General features: G+C 36.6%; 2 protein-coding genes across 2 annotated transcripts; both read left to right on the top strand.

The window, feature by feature from the left end:
• The first annotated feature begins 3,760 nt into the window (after positions 1 to 3,760).
• Positions 3,761 to 4,375, top strand: LOC142639834 (uncharacterized). The gene has a single exon (XM_075813971.1). It carries the CDS (start codon positions 3,761 to 3,763, stop codon positions 4,373 to 4,375), a length of 615 nt encoding a protein of 204 aa, XP_075670086.1.
• A 127-nt stretch (positions 4,376 to 4,502) lies between these two features.
• LOC142639833 (uncharacterized) lies at positions 4,503 to 5,147 on the top strand. The gene has a single exon (XM_075813969.1). It carries the CDS (start codon positions 4,503 to 4,505, stop codon positions 5,145 to 5,147), a length of 645 nt encoding a protein of 214 aa, XP_075670084.1.
• Positions 5,148 to 15,470: the final 10,323 nt, after the last annotated feature.

Genomic DNA, 15,470 nt, shown 5'->3' with positions numbered 1-15,470 from the left:
GATGATATGGCAGTGGTCTTTGCAGTGTGAGACTCCAAAATGGTGGCGGCTGCAGGTCTGGAGCCAGAGTCGTCGAAGATTCAATGACGAATGGCTGCAATGGCGGCTGTGACGGTGGAAGCGACTATGAATTTGGAGTAACACCAAAGAGAGACAAGACTGCAAAGAAAAATGTTAAAGTAATAGCTATGATACCATGTTAAAAATACTGAATGAATGTATTGTATTTCTTAAGTAATAAAATATACATGAATGTCTTTATATAAAAAGCAGAGTGTATAGTACAAGTATGTTTGCTATACAAATAAATAAAATAGGCCTAAGACCCACAACCTACTACACGTTAACAAAAGGTCTGTTCTGTTTAGGTGGCTATTGATTGAGAATTGTTTCCTTCAATTTTTGTTGTTGTGGTAAATAGCAGGTAACAACTTATATCTCCCAGGGCCTAATTCATGGAACTTGATTAACTTGTTGCAGGTTAACTTTGTCTTCGTCTTCGCAGTTTCTTAAAAAAAAAAAAAAAATTGTCTTCGTTGGATTGTTGCTTGCCAAGTTGGTCTTGCCATGACCGAGCCGTGAACACTTTTTTTTTTTTTTTCTTTTTTGAAGTAGTTAGCATACTTACTTTATATATATATATATATATATACTGCGACCCCAGCTCAAACTCGACTCACCCAACTAGGGAGCGTTGTCACTTGTCACTTGTCACGAGCATATTTGTATGATACAGAAATGGAAAAAAATAAGATAAAATAAAAGAAGAAGATTAAGACAAAAGTTTTTTTTTTTTTTTTTATTCTATCCTTTTCGGCTAAAATCCCACAAGTGGGTAAGCCTAGTACAATAAAACCAAAAAACCCAAATTTATTGTGGATTATGGTTTGAGAAAATAAGGCCTAATATCCCATTTCTAGCCCAATAGAACAGGCATGGGAGTAGTATATTATTAAATTAAAATGCAGGATTGGGCCGCAGGTTTGGGCCGAAGGTTTGATATGTCTACAAGTTTAAATTATATCTTTTTAAAAATTGAAATAATTAATATTAAAAATAAATAAACTTTGTATAAATTATACTTAGGCCATGAGCCCACGATCCACTAAAGTTTTTCATGGCCTGTTCAGGAAATAAACCACTGAATACTAGTCTCAGTGCAAATAAAAATACTGGTATACTCTTACTTGAGCTATTCCGCATCATAATTAAAAGTTTGAAACTATAAACCACCCTATTCTGAGCATGATTTTAGAAGGAAAAACAAAACCAAAAAATTCTGGGCACAGGATCAATCAGTAATTTGCTTTCTCAATAAATAAATAAATAAATAAAATCAGGATTTGTTTTTTAGAAGTAAAAATATGGAATTTGATATTACGAAAACATTTTTTTATATGCATCATTATTAAGTGAGAACGAGGATTAAAATCCTAAAAATGTCCATTAAAATCACTAAGAATTGACGTAAACGTCATTCGCTACAAAAACAACTTAGTTGTCGTTAATAAATGGAAACAAATCAAGTACAGTTTAAAAAGTAGTCGCAATTTACAATCTCACTATGGTGGCACTAATGAATTTCCTCAATTTTCTTTTTGGTAATTACTTGCGTAAAAAAGCTAAGTTATAATTATTAAGTACAGACCCAAAGTGAACCAAAAGATAAAAGTCCACAGATTACTGACCATCCTTTTTTTGGCACTAGAATTAGCAACAAATTCTAATTCATTCAGTCTTACACCAAATTCAACTTTTAAAAGCTTTCTGGTCTTCTACTTGATCTTGATATTCATTTTGGGATTATCCTCTGTAACATCTTTTTAACTTGCTTTACATGGGGGATATGTAAGGAATGGTGTTGAGTGGTTTCTTAAGTAATGGATACTGGCCATACCTTTGTAGGTCAAGCCAAAAAAATTAAAGATTTCTTGAAGCAAGGAAATTGAATTGGTGTGTTCTTATTGAGATAATGTGAAGCCAATTAGTAACTTTTAGGAATTTTCTTTAGTTCCCAAATAATTTTACATTGTTTCATTTTCTATCTGTTTGCATATTTTTCCTTCTTGTTATTTATTAATCTAATCTTTAGCATTAGGGATTCTTGCATGTCTAAGATTTTATTGAATAAGGAGACATTAAAATACTCAAAATAGTGACTCATTTCATTATTAAAAGAAGTTAAAGGCAAAGGTTTCTCTGTGGATAGAAGTTGGGTTTTCTCTCTAACTTATCTTTCACAGTAGAACTTGTGTGTCCCTTCATCGAAGGTGCTGAGTATCCTAGGAGTAACACCGTTGCTTCTAGGCTTGTGGGGTTCTTTTTTGGGGTGTGGGAAACAGATTGAGAGAGTGAGAGGATGGAGGAGTTGGCTCAGTCATGGAGTAGGCTTAAGTTGTCAGATAGAGAGGGATCGGGGTGTTGTTTGCTTGATGATGAAAGTAAGGAAGAGTAGTCCATTGCTGCAAGGTTTTTGACAAAGCGAGCCATTAACATGGAGGTCATAGCGAAGACGTTTAATCCACTATGGAGAGCTAAGAACGGGTTCAAGATCCAGAGTTTTGGAGATCACAAAATTCTATTCACCTTTGATAATAAGGAGGATGTGGACAAAATTTTAGAGAGAGAACCGTGGACTTTCGATAAACACCTGGTGGTAATGAACCGATATGAGAATGAATCCTCACTTCAGGATATAAGGTTTGAGAAGACAAAACTATGGGTCCAATTGCATGGAATTCCGATGAAATTTATGACATTAGAGGCTGCGAAGAAAATTGGTAGTGTCTTGGGGGAGGTTTTTGCACCGACGGATCCAAAAATATTTGATGGTGGTCATTTTATTCGACTTCAGGCCTCCATTGATCTGTCATTACCACATTTCAATAGGTGAAGGAGGCAAGCAGGTGCGGATATCGTTTAAGTATGAGAGGTTGCCGAATATGTGCTATTGGTGTGGACGACTAACTCACGATGATAGGGACTGTGAGTTGTGGATTGACAGCGAAGGGACTCTCAAACTAGAGCAGCGCGAATTTGGCCCATATCTGAGAGCTCCACCGTTTGTTGCTGCAAGATGGAGTGCATTACTAGTTCTTGGGTTCTATGCCGAGAAAAAGAAGAGAAGTTCAGGTACACCAGGAGACATGGATTCAGGCCGGACCGCTGATTCTGGCAGAGGAATTTCACCAGAGCAGCCACAAGGTGTAATTGCTAGCAATAATATCAGCATTGATGATAGCGAAATAAATTCAGCATTAAGGCGCAATGAAGGGGATGGGATTAATAAGGAAGATTCAGTCATTCAAAATAGAATTAATGAGATAATTATTGAGGATTTGAAGAATCCTAATGAAACCGAAATTGCCGGTGATGCTAATAAAGAGGAATTAAGTCTAGCACAGGAGTTTGGGGCGGCAAACCTACTTGGTTCGGGAAAGAGATTGATACGAAGCCCTAGCACATGTGACGCACGTGACAACGTAAGTGAGAATCCAGCAATTACAAACTCACGTGCTGCTAACGGGAGACAGGTTCTCACAGCGCCTAAACCATGTGCTTCTTCTACCTGGAAACGCAAAGAAAAGAAAAAAGATAAGGGTAACATGGCAGAAAGCTCTTAGGTATTAGGAAGGAAGAGGTTGGCTGGAACAGATGCAGATCACACTGAAATTTTAGCAAAATGATTCCAAGCAGCCCTCAGTGGAGAAAACAAAAATTTTGTAATGGCAGGAGCTGATGTTCAGCCCCGCCAACAACAATGAGTTGCTTAGCTTGGAACTGTCGTGGGCTTGGGAACTTGCGTACAAGGAGAGAGCTTATGGAAATCATACGGGCAAAAGATCCCTCTATAGTGGTTTTAGCCGAGACGCTTACAGATGATGCAAGGCTAGAGTTTGTTCAAAGAAGTATTGGTTTTGATCATAGATGGGTTGTACCAAGAGTGGGAAGAGGTGGAGGATTAGTTCTTTATTGGAAAGCATCGATCAATCTGAAGGTAGAAGATTTGGATAGGTACTTTATTGATGCGGTGATTGATAAAAATTCGAAGAATGAGTGGAGATTAACTGGTTTTTATGGTGAACCTGACACAGCTAGACGTCATGAAGCTTGGGCAAAGCTTAAGGCGTTAAACTCACATCCTGAGAAGCCTTGGCTTTGTTACGGGGATTTTAATGAAATTATCAGACAAGATGAAAAGCTTGGGGGTGTACGAAGGCCTTATAATCAGATGCAGCAATTTAGGGAGGTGATCGATGAATGTGGGTTCATGGACTTGGGATTTGAGGGCTCTAAGTTCACTTGGAGTAAGCATTTTGAAAATGGGGTTTCAATTTGGGAGAGGCTTGATAGGTGTTTGGTAAATAATAGCTAGTTCCTAAAGTTTGGAGATTCAAAGGTGTATCATTTGTCATGTAACTCTTCGGACCATATTCCAATTCTTATATCACTATCAGGTTTGAACCTACCTACACGGAAAAAAAAAATTTCAGTTCGAACAAATGTGGCTCTCAAATTCAAGTTGTGAGGAGGTGGTAGTTTCAGCTTGGGGCAGTGGGGGTGAAGTTGGTGTGGAGGGTGATATACTAGGAAAAATTGAAAAGTGTGGAAAGGATTTGGAGCAATGGGAGAAAAATATTTTTGGGAATGTGAGAGTGCAATTACACTGTTTGAAAAAGGACCTAACCAAAGAAGAAAGAGCAGCCATGGTTAGTGGGAATAATTTTAAGGTGAGACAAATTAAAAAAGAAATTGAGGTGTTGCAAGATAGGGAAGCTTTGATGTGGGCTCAACGATCACGAATTCTTTGGGCAAATCAGGGGGATAAAAATACAAAATATTTCCGTAGTTGTGCTTCAAAGAGATATAGAAAGAACTCAGTGGAAGGTATTAGAGATGAGGGAGGTGTATGGAGAACCCGTCAGGAGGATATTGGGAAAGTGATGGTGAATTACTATAAAACTCTATTTACTTCAACAAATGGGAGGGTCTCTACAAACATCCTAGATTGTGTGCCTACAGTGATAGATGAGGAGACGAATGAAAGTCCATGCAGAGAGTTTGAAGCAAGTGAAGTAGCTACTGCCCTCCAACAAATGGCACCCCTTAAAGTACCTGGACCGGATGGCATGCCTCCACTCTTTTAGCAGCATTTTTGGAGCACGGTAAATCATGATGTCACCTCTTCCATCCTATCATGGTTGAACCCAAGTACCATACCTACTCTTCTAAACCATACTTTTATCACACTAGTCCCAAAAATAAACACCCCTGAATTTGCTCACCAATTTCACCCTATTGGCCTATGTAATGTCCTTTACAAAATTTACTCCAAAATTCTTGCAAATCGCCTCAAAAAATTACTCTCATCCATTATCACAGAACACCAATCAGCCTTCACCAAGGGTAGATTAATTTCTGATAATATATTGGTGGCCTTTGAGACTTTGCATAGCTTAAAAAATTATAAGGGTGGTAATTATGGTTATATGGCTCTAAAATTGGATATGAGTAAGGCGTATGACCGAGTGGAGTGATATTACTTAGAGGGGATAATGAGGAGGATGGGGTTTAAGGAGAGGTGGATAAATCTTGTAATGGGGTGTGTGAAAACAGTATCATATTTTGTTTTGGTGAATGGAGAGCCTTGTGGAATGATTTATCCTACAAGGGGGATTAGGCAAGGAGATCCACTTTCCCCCTTCCTTTTCCTTCTTTGTACGGAGGGGCTGAATGGTTTAATTAAAAAGGCAGAATTATAATGTGACATCCATGGCTATTCCCTTTGTAGGAGGAGCCCAAAACTAATACATCTGCTTTTTGCAGATGATAGTCTTATTTTTTGCAGGGCAACAATAGAAGAGTGTGACAATGTCTTAGAGATACTAAAAGTGTATGAAGAAGCCTCAGGTCAAAAAATGAATAGGAGTAAAACCTCCTTGTTCTTTAGCAAGTCTATTCTGGAAGAGGTGAAGCATGACATTAAAGTGACTTTAGGTGTGCCAGAAATCTTGCACTATGAGAAATACCTTGGGCTACCCTCCTTAGTTGGAAAATGGAAAAAAGAAAGCTTCAACTACATTAAGGAGAAATTTTGGCGGAAACTTCAAGGGTGGGAAGCAAAATTGCTTTCACAAGCCGAAAGGGAAGTGCTTTTAAAGGATGTTATACAAGCAATCCCCACTTACACTATGAGATGTTTCAAATTGCCGGTGAGCTTGTGCAATGAAATCGAGGCTCTAATGAAAAGATTTTGGTGGGGCCAAAGGGGTGAACGTAGAAAAATACATTGGATTAAATGGGAGGAGATGACAAAGTCAAAGACTATTGGAGGTATGGGCTTTCGTGATCTTGCTATGTTCAATGATTCCCTCTTAGCAAAGCAAGCATGACGGCTCTTACAAAATAAAACCTCACTATTCTATAAAGTATTTGAAGCTCGCTTCTTCCCAAATTCGTCGCTTATGGAGGCCGCCGACTCAAGGATGGGGTCTTACGCTTGGAAGAGTATTCTTAGGAGAAGAGACATCATTAAAAGAGGGGCATTATGGAGGGTAGGAAGTGGGGATAAAATAAACATTTGGCAGCAACGTTGGCTACCAAGAAAACATCCAACGTATCTGCCTACTTGCCCATTGGAGAGTTTTGAAAATCATACCGTTGACTCACTTATTGACCCAAGCACAAGAAGATAGAATGAAAAGATGGTGGATGGTTTATTTGTGGAAGAGGATGCGAAGTTAATAAAGAAAATTCCCCTAAGTCATGTGGCAAAAGATAACTTGTATTGGCCTTATTCTTCCTCAATAATTTATTCTTGTAAGTTCAGATATAGATTCCTTAAGGAAGAAGAGGAGCTGCAATTAAACTCCCAAACCCCTCCAATCTACCATAAGAAAGTTTGGAAGGAAGTATGATTGATGCAAGCTCCATCAAAGATTAAAAATTTTCTGTGGAGAGCATGTCGTGATGTACTTCCAACCAAACAAGCTTTGATGCGTAGGAAAATCTTGGAGGATCCGATCTATGAGAGGTGTAAAATGGCAGTAGAAGACTCAATGCATGCTATGTGGTCATGTCCAGAGCTAGATATTGTTTGGGCTAATCAGGAAAAATGGGGGTTTAGGTGCGAAATTGAATTCACAGGTGTAAGGAAGCTGCCGTCATGGATGATAGGTGAGGGAAAGTCATTGGAGCTGTTAGCCTTCACGGCTTGGACAGTTTGGAATCAAATGAATAAGGTGAGGCTCAATTTACAAGCTGATTCGTTGCACCAATCTGTTGTACAAGCTGTTGCATTATTGGTGCAGTACAGAGCTAGCACCGAATCATTAGTTACGCAGGTGAGGAACCACAAAATTGGAGGAAATAGGTGGAGAGCACCGCAAGCTAGCTTTGTGAAAGTGAACTTTGATGGAGTGGTATTTGAGGACTCGAATAAATCAGGTGTTGGAGTTGTAATAAAGGATTGTAATGGTGCTGTTTTAGCCTCATGTTCAGAACAGATTTCTCAGGCGTATAAGGCAGAGGAGACTGAAGTGTTGGCTGCTCGGAAAGCCTTGTCGTTTGCACATGAGCTGGGGTTCCAAGATGTAATACTCGAAGGCGATGCGTTAGGCGTGATCCAAGCTCTGAAATCACAAGATCAGTATCTATGCCCATTGGGTCTGCTGGTGGAGGATGTAAAAATTTTCTCGAGTCATTTTCAAAGAGTGTTGTATTCTCATGTAAAGAGAAACGGTAATAGTGTAGCTCATAATCTAGTGAAACATACTATAAGCATACCAGATTTTCAAGTTTGAATGGAAGATGTTCCTCCTCATATTGTTTCTATTTTACATTCGGATGTAACTCATTTACAATAATAAAAGTATCTGAGTTCCTTCTCAAAAAAAAAAAAAAAAAGTTGGTACATGGATGCATATAGATGACCAAACTTTTCACTATAAAAATCGTTTGCAAAATAAGAAAAATCTTTCAAAGTCCAATTGCTTGTGGCTTTTGTCGGGAACCATAATAAGGTAGAAGGGTTTTGGACTTTATTATTATTAATAGTAAGTACACCCGCCTTACCTCTTCACCACTACATGAGCTACAACATTGAGGTTCTTGGTCCAACATTCTTCTTCATTCTTCAATTGGTCCTCCTCAGTTTGATCCTCAAAAGCTAGGCTTTCATTGAAGAAGGTTCCATCCCAAGCCACAATTCTTTGGTGATCAGTGATCTCATCAAACCGTGACTTAGAAAAGCCACAACAGGGTGGTCTTCTCCTTCCTTAACAAACTACCCACCCAACATCTTCAAGTTTTTTTTTTTTTTTTTTTTTTTTTTGGGGTCATGCGTGGCACACCTATCACACACCAAATTCTTTCTATTTCCCTGGGATTTGAATTCAAGAAAAGCTACTACGCCATGCTAATTCTTCTAAGGCCCTTTCTTAGGAAATAGCTCATTTCCTTCATCATTTGGGCCGCCAAATTGCAATGCTCACCAAATTCTAAGCCCAAAATCTCCTTCCTTTCCCCTTCCATATCAGCCATTCGCACCTATTCAAACATACTAAACTCAAACTCATATGGATATTCCTTTAATTATAGAGTACTTAGTACCAATATTTCCATGGATGGTTACGATGCCTCCTTTTCACTGGAGTTTGATATTTTCGTGGACTATCAAGGAGATGGCATCTACTTGATGCATCCAAGTCGATCCTATTAAGGAGGTTGCATTTGGCGGTGAGGTCCGTAATGAAGAACTCAGTCAAAGATTCCATTAGGGCCACTTCACACATTGCTTAGGACACCAATACTTCCCTAATATTTTTGTTGTGGTATGCTCATAACGGTTTTTATTATCTTCATTGATGCCCAATTGAGTGACCATCTTAAGAGCGCATACATTTAGGGAAAATCCTTCATCGACAAACAACAGTGGGATTTTTATACCTCCTATCTCCATTACAGGGAGAGCCTTGGGATGGTTGGTACCCTCAAGTGGCAAATCTTTATTTGCAAAAGTAATTTCAGGTCTATCTAACGGGTGTTTAAGATTTTGCTCCAAAGTCATTGACGTTGACAATTCTTTCTTTTCTAGCTACAGATTGTAATAATGTAAATCGAAACATGTGGGAGGTCATTAGCATTGGAGTCCACTTCATTTGACAAAGTATCAAATCATCCTATTCTAGGGATGGTAAAATCACCCCTCCCGCTTGACCCACCTTATCTTGCTCTACTCTAAGTGAATATTTCCTACCCTAAAGAGGTGAAGGGACATGTTTTTTTCTACCGCAACCTGTCTTGCACCACCTCAAACGTATATATACATATTTTACTTAATATATCTTCAGATTTTTTATATATATAATTTAATTTTTTTTCTTTATATACCCTTATTATAATTTAATTTTTTATTCACATTCGACTACCATCTCTAAAATATTTGTCTATCTTTCTCACTTAATACTATCATGGTCAACTTTTTCCTTATGTTTCATCTTTATCTCATCAATGTTAGATTTTAGCCATAATCTTCTATTCTTCATAGTCCTTTTTTCCTCCATATCCCATACGCTTTCTTCTCCATCAACCACAAGCTTCTTTCCTTGAAATATTTTCATTTTCTCTCTACAATCTATGGCCTCTTAGTGAAATGAGGTTTGATCATCTACCATCTTCTTCATCGTTCTATCAACTAGGCCGCTGTAGATATCTTCATTTGTACTTGACCTTGTATGACTTTACAGAGACTTTGATTGTAGAGTGAGCCCAAAAAGATCGAGCCTGTGCTTGTTGTTGGTGGAAGCAATCAACAAATGGGATTTCTATCAATGTTTTAAGAACCTTTTTCTTTCCCTTTAGGCCAGAAACAAGTCCCTTTGTACTCACTGGTGATTAAGAAATGTTTCTTTAAACAATTATTTCATACATTCGTTGTATTAATTAGATATCTTATAACATGTAGAATTTGTGGGTGCGTAGATCCCATAAATTGTAAGAAATCCTATGCGTGCATTATACGTTATACCCAAGACTAGCTAGAATTCTAGGACTTCGGGTAATGTTCCCAAAAAATAGGCAAAAATTGGGTTCCGTTAGTATTAACTCATAGCCAAAAGTGTTACTAATGGACCCAGGAAAAAAAAATGTACTCTTTAATTTGTTTTGTAGGTTGTTGACGATGATAATTATTTTTTTATTTTTTAACCTGAGTATTAGGTCCAATTGGTTCAGAGTTGGCCAACCATGACAAAGTGCAAGTTTTGTTGAGTGAGAATGTGTATGTTTTTTTATAATAGAATGTGTATGTTTAAATCCAAGACAAAGAACCAAGTTTAACTTAATAAAAAAGGAGTTTCTATTTTCTCAATTCCTTCTTAACTCCACCTCGACCCAATGAGGTTGCTTCTCGACCCCACGAGTGCTCAAATCAACAACGTAAAAAGTCTAATAACTTGTATGTTTCAAACCCAATTTGAGTCCTGCTTCTTAGGACACAAAATGGACATAATAAGTTGATCCTAGAGAGTTTTTTTTTTTTTTTTTTGTTTTAAGAGAGAAATCTTATTTTATGTGGCTAGAGTTTTTTAACCAAGATTATCTCAATTAATTTCACCATACTAGAGATATTCAAATAGATATAAAGATCAACTCGTGAAGAAGCTGGAAAGTCATAACACCTATCACATACTTGCTACTATGAAGAAAAACTTCAAAATATTCTTGAAGTCGATTGAAGGTTCCGGTCATGATCACAAGTGCATCATCCTTGGAGGAAATCCATATAATTGAAGAGTCCTAACGTTCCAGTGTAGTGAACGGTTTTTATCATAAGTTGTCTAGGGGTTGTAGTGTCTATGAAAAGGTTCTTCCTGAGATTGTAAAATTTCTCTTACTATAGTGGATTTGTTTCACTGGAAAATGTTTCCTCCGCGATGTTTTTTCCTTTGGAATAGTTTCCATTGGTTTTCTCTACGTCACAAAATTGTTGTCTTCATTGTTTTATATATATATATAAAATAGAAATTCTACTCTAAGCTAATTTAAGTGTATATGTGTGTGAAACTCCCTTCTGAAAACTTGAATCATGGCTCTTCCTCCACCCCATATCTCACCAGCACTTATACTTGTAGAGTGACCATCGCGCCAAAAGTGTGTGTGGTGTCTTCATTGTATTTGATTTTGTGCAGTTGGTGACATATTAATTAATTTTCCATTAAATGCTTACATTGTTTACATGAAAATTGATATTGGCATAGTTGAATTTAATAATCAACTATTTCAGTAAGTAATCAACCAAGATCTACATCCCTAAAGCAAAAAAGCATGGACATGTGGATCACAAGGAAAACTTCTGTTTGGTTAATTAACTGGTTTCTTTCTAAAACCTCATGATAGGCTGAATTCAATTTTTTTTACAGCATGGTCCGATGTGAGGATAGGTCCTTGTCTAGTCATCTCAAACCCGACCATTATAACCAAAATGTATCTAAATTATTTGCTTTATTATGTTATCCTTTCAACTTTCTGATAACTTTGCCTGCCATACTGATTTCTACTCAACTCTGAGTACTATTCAAAAGATTATCTAGGACAATAATAATAACAACAAGAAAATAAAAAAAGAGACCAGGGATATGCTAAATGAGGAGAGGAGGCACAGTTTTCCTTTCATTTTGTTTTCCAGAAAAAAAATTACGACAATAAAAAGGTTTAAATAAAAAATAGGGGTGTTCTGGCTTCTGGATTTTATCAGTTTTATATTTTCCAATAAGACTTTTTGGATTTAATTAAAAGCATGGGTTGTTGTCGAAGGGAGGACCATGACACCTAAGTCTATGAATCAATTTACCTTATCACATTTCGGGGAATCTAATTTGGAAGCAAAAGGATATTAAACAAAGAGGCAATCATGTGTTCCCCTTACATGTCATATAGATGAATATCTGGAAGACACAACAAACTCTCTTTTTAGAACCACATATAGAAAGGGACCCATACCCTCCCAAAACCCTAGCCTTCAAATTTCAACACCAACACCATCCCTCTATTTTCTATTATTTGTTCTCTTAAATTGTTTTTGGGGTAGCCATACACATATTTCCACATTATTAATTTTGCACTATCTATACAAGTTAGCGTTTTTCCCACATAGAAAAAAACCCTCTTACTGTACCTATTGGAAGATTAGATCATCCGTATCCTCTAGCATGATGGAAACACATCATAATATAACCTGTTTATTATGTTTACTTCTCAACTTGTATATTAATATGCTCCCCACCTTTGCTAGACCTTAGGCCACCACATCTTCTCTTTCCCTGGAAAGTAACGCAAAAGACATAGAAAATCCCATTGAAAAGAGAACTCAAAAGACACTGTCCCCTTCTTTCATATGTTCACAATCACCTTCTAAGAGACACTGATACTCTTCGTGCGTGTACTTTGTGGTGAAGCTAATGTCAAAACCATGGACCTACATGTTAGCCAAACTGCACTACATGAATTAATATGCAGGCAGAATTCTCTATCTCTTACCATGGGCTTGGATTTGGCCATAAGCTTCAAGGTCCAACAAATCAATTGAAATGTTCCCGGAATTTCAAGTTGCATCAAGCTAAGGTGTCAAAGTGTGTCTAGCTTGTGGCTTTGTAATCACAAAACTAGTCAATCCTACATCTCCTTTTTTCGATCCATCTTGTCATTCTTTTCAGCTTTGGATAAGTGCTATCCTGCCCAACATCATAACATCGTTAATTACATTCATTGTTGCTAACTTAATGTTAGTCACCATTGGTTAACCCCCCCAAAAAAAACAAGTTAGTCACCATTGTTAATTAAACCAAAGCTTGCCCGATGATTGTGCCGACAGTCTCTATCTTTTTGGGAAAGTGGTTACTGAGGCTGGTTCTAAATTCCTAATGATGTTTTGCTTTTCCATTTAGAAAAGTTATTATCAAGTGAACTGAATGGTTGTGTATAAGTAAGTGGTTTTCGCGGTCTCTCTAACAAAACTCGTTTCTTTAAAAAAATAATCTTTTTCTTTTTCTTTTAGGGGATGAGGGGGTGAAATCAAAAGTTGAAACCTAATGCTGTTTATACTTTATACAGCTAAACGCAATCCAGATTGTGATTCCCATTTCATTGTGTCAATGATGGTGAATGTACTTAATTCATTTTTTTTTTTTTTTTCCCTTTTCTAAATGTACAAATTAAATTCCTATTCCCTGGTCTCAATGACGATAAACTCGGAGAATTTTCATCTTGCGCACTTGTGCTGCTCTTTAAGCGTTTTAGATTTCATATAATTAAAATGGTCGAGTTCAAACAATCAGTTCATATTATGCAGGTCACCTAAAATTTATGTTTTAAGTACTGATGGTCTGACAAGGATTTTTATTCGTCCTGTAAGTATCCAATAGTTAATACGTATAAAGCCGTATCCAAATTCATACCTATCCATTGAGAGTTTCCAAGCAAAAATACATTTTCAAACGCATTGAATCAAACCAAACCAGCAACTAAAAGAAAAAGAAGAAGAAAAAACGAAGTTAAAGAAAAAAAATGCATTTTTTGCAAATGTATATAACATTGTAAACATTTTGTGTGTCTACAATGTAAGTTAAGAATTTTCCTAATGAAAAAACATTTAAAATGTAGTAGTCACTGCCAAGATTAGCCACCCTCCCATATTGAAGAGCTAAACAGATTCGTAAAACCTTAGAGCTAAAACCTATTCCATCTCTCTACCTTCTCCCTCTCCAACTGCCAAATCACATGACTGGAAACTAAAACCATCACACAAAATCATTGGAGCATACTCAAAATCTCCAAGAGGCCTTGGAGTGACCAAGGAGACTTGGTTTTACAATTGGCAATTCAACTCATAGATCCAGAGACTAACAAGTAGAAAAGATTAAAGAAATTAGTTGCTAGCATGAGCTAAAGGCTCAAATACTTAGTCATTATTTAATTTGATGGGTTTTGTGATTTGTTCTACAACTATTGTTGTTAATGGATTTTTTGGTGTTATAGGCCCCAGAGAGTTTTTTCCACCCGTTTCTCAGGTTTTTCTATCTGTAAACACTTCAGTATTCTTGTGGGTGTGATTGTTTATTTGGGTTTTTTTTGTCATGTCCATGATAATGTTAATTGGATAATTACTTCTAAAATTTTGAGTTTAATTCAATAGTTAGCTTAAAATTGGCTATAGACGTTATATCGAGGTCTAAATTTCATTAACTCTCAATTGGTATCATAGCATTGGTATACTTGTGTTTGAATTCATTTCTTACTGTGATACTTGACCTCATTGTCATGGATAGTGTTGGATGTGAAACGGTATATGTTTGTGAAAATGACTCAATGTGTACATCTAGGAATACACAATATAATATGCTTAGAGTTGGTAAAATCAAAGAAACATATATGCTCAAAAAAATTTCATGAGGTTGAGAAAGAGTGAAAATGAAAATATCCTTTTGCAAGATAAGTTGGTTGAGTCAAATTTGTTGGTAGATAGAGATAGAGAAGAGAATATGGCTCCTGGTACCAAAATTGCTTGTTTGGAAAGAAGATTGAACTCCACCTAATTGTGTAAATCTCCCAATAGGAAGCATGCTTGTTTTAATGAGAAATTAATGTGTTTCCCATGTGTCTTGTTGTGCATAGTGCATTCAAAGTTTTTAACTCATGATTGTGGTATCTTGATAGAGGTTGCTCTACACACATAACAGGTGTTAAGTCTCTCTTCAAAGAACTTTAGGAAGGGATAAGTGGCTTTGCGAAATTTGGTGATGAGAGTAGATATCAAGTGCTAGGAAAAGGAACAGTTATCATTCTTGGATTATCGGTTCTTAAGGATATGCCATATGTTGATAGGTTAAAGGCAAATCCCAAATTTTTTTTTAATGTACAATTTTTAAAAATTTTGCTTTTTTATAAATAATTATACTTTTTTTCAACATTTAACAAATAAAATTTGAAAAAGGGCTAATCCAAATTAAATCACAGTAATATAATAGAACTACAATAGGAAGTAGTACTTTTACACACACACACACACACACAAAAAGGAATACGTTGGAAGTCTTTAACCTAACTCATCAAACTGATTAATTGGTGCATGCATATGGTACGATGGTTTCTAGAAGGATTAGAAAAGTTATCAGTCATATGTTGATGAAGTCAAATGATATAGATAAAAAGTTTATAACTTTGATGCGATGAAGATTGTGTACTAGAAAATACATCCACCTAGAAATTAGTTAATTTAGTACTCATAGTTCAAGATGCCTCATTAAACCGGAAAACAAAATAAACCAATATGATTTTTCATGATTTTAATCTGTTTGTACTTGAAACTAAAACGCGTGGCCTCTCTCTCTCTCTCTCTCTCTCTCTCTCTCTCTCATTTGATGACTTAAATCGGTTTGTAAAAAGAACTTGCAGTATAGCATGGTCTCTCTTCC

Source organism: Castanea sativa, chromosome 6 (genome assembly GCF_040712315.1).
Source record: "Castanea sativa cultivar Marrone di Chiusa Pesio chromosome 6, ASM4071231v1".
Taxonomy (NCBI): domain Eukaryota; kingdom Viridiplantae; phylum Streptophyta; class Magnoliopsida; order Fagales; family Fagaceae; genus Castanea; species Castanea sativa.
Note: the sequence above shows the minus strand (reverse complement) of the source record. Positions and strands in the feature narration are given on the sequence as shown.

Coding starts and splice junctions, on each gene's coding strand:
- LOC142639834 (XM_075813971.1), top strand. CDS start 3,761: ATGAGTTGCTTAGCTTGGAACTGTCGTGGGCTTGGGAACTTGCGTACA.
- LOC142639833 (XM_075813969.1), top strand. CDS start 4,503: ATGTGGCTCTCAAATTCAAGTTGTGAGGAGGTGGTAGTTTCAGCTTGG.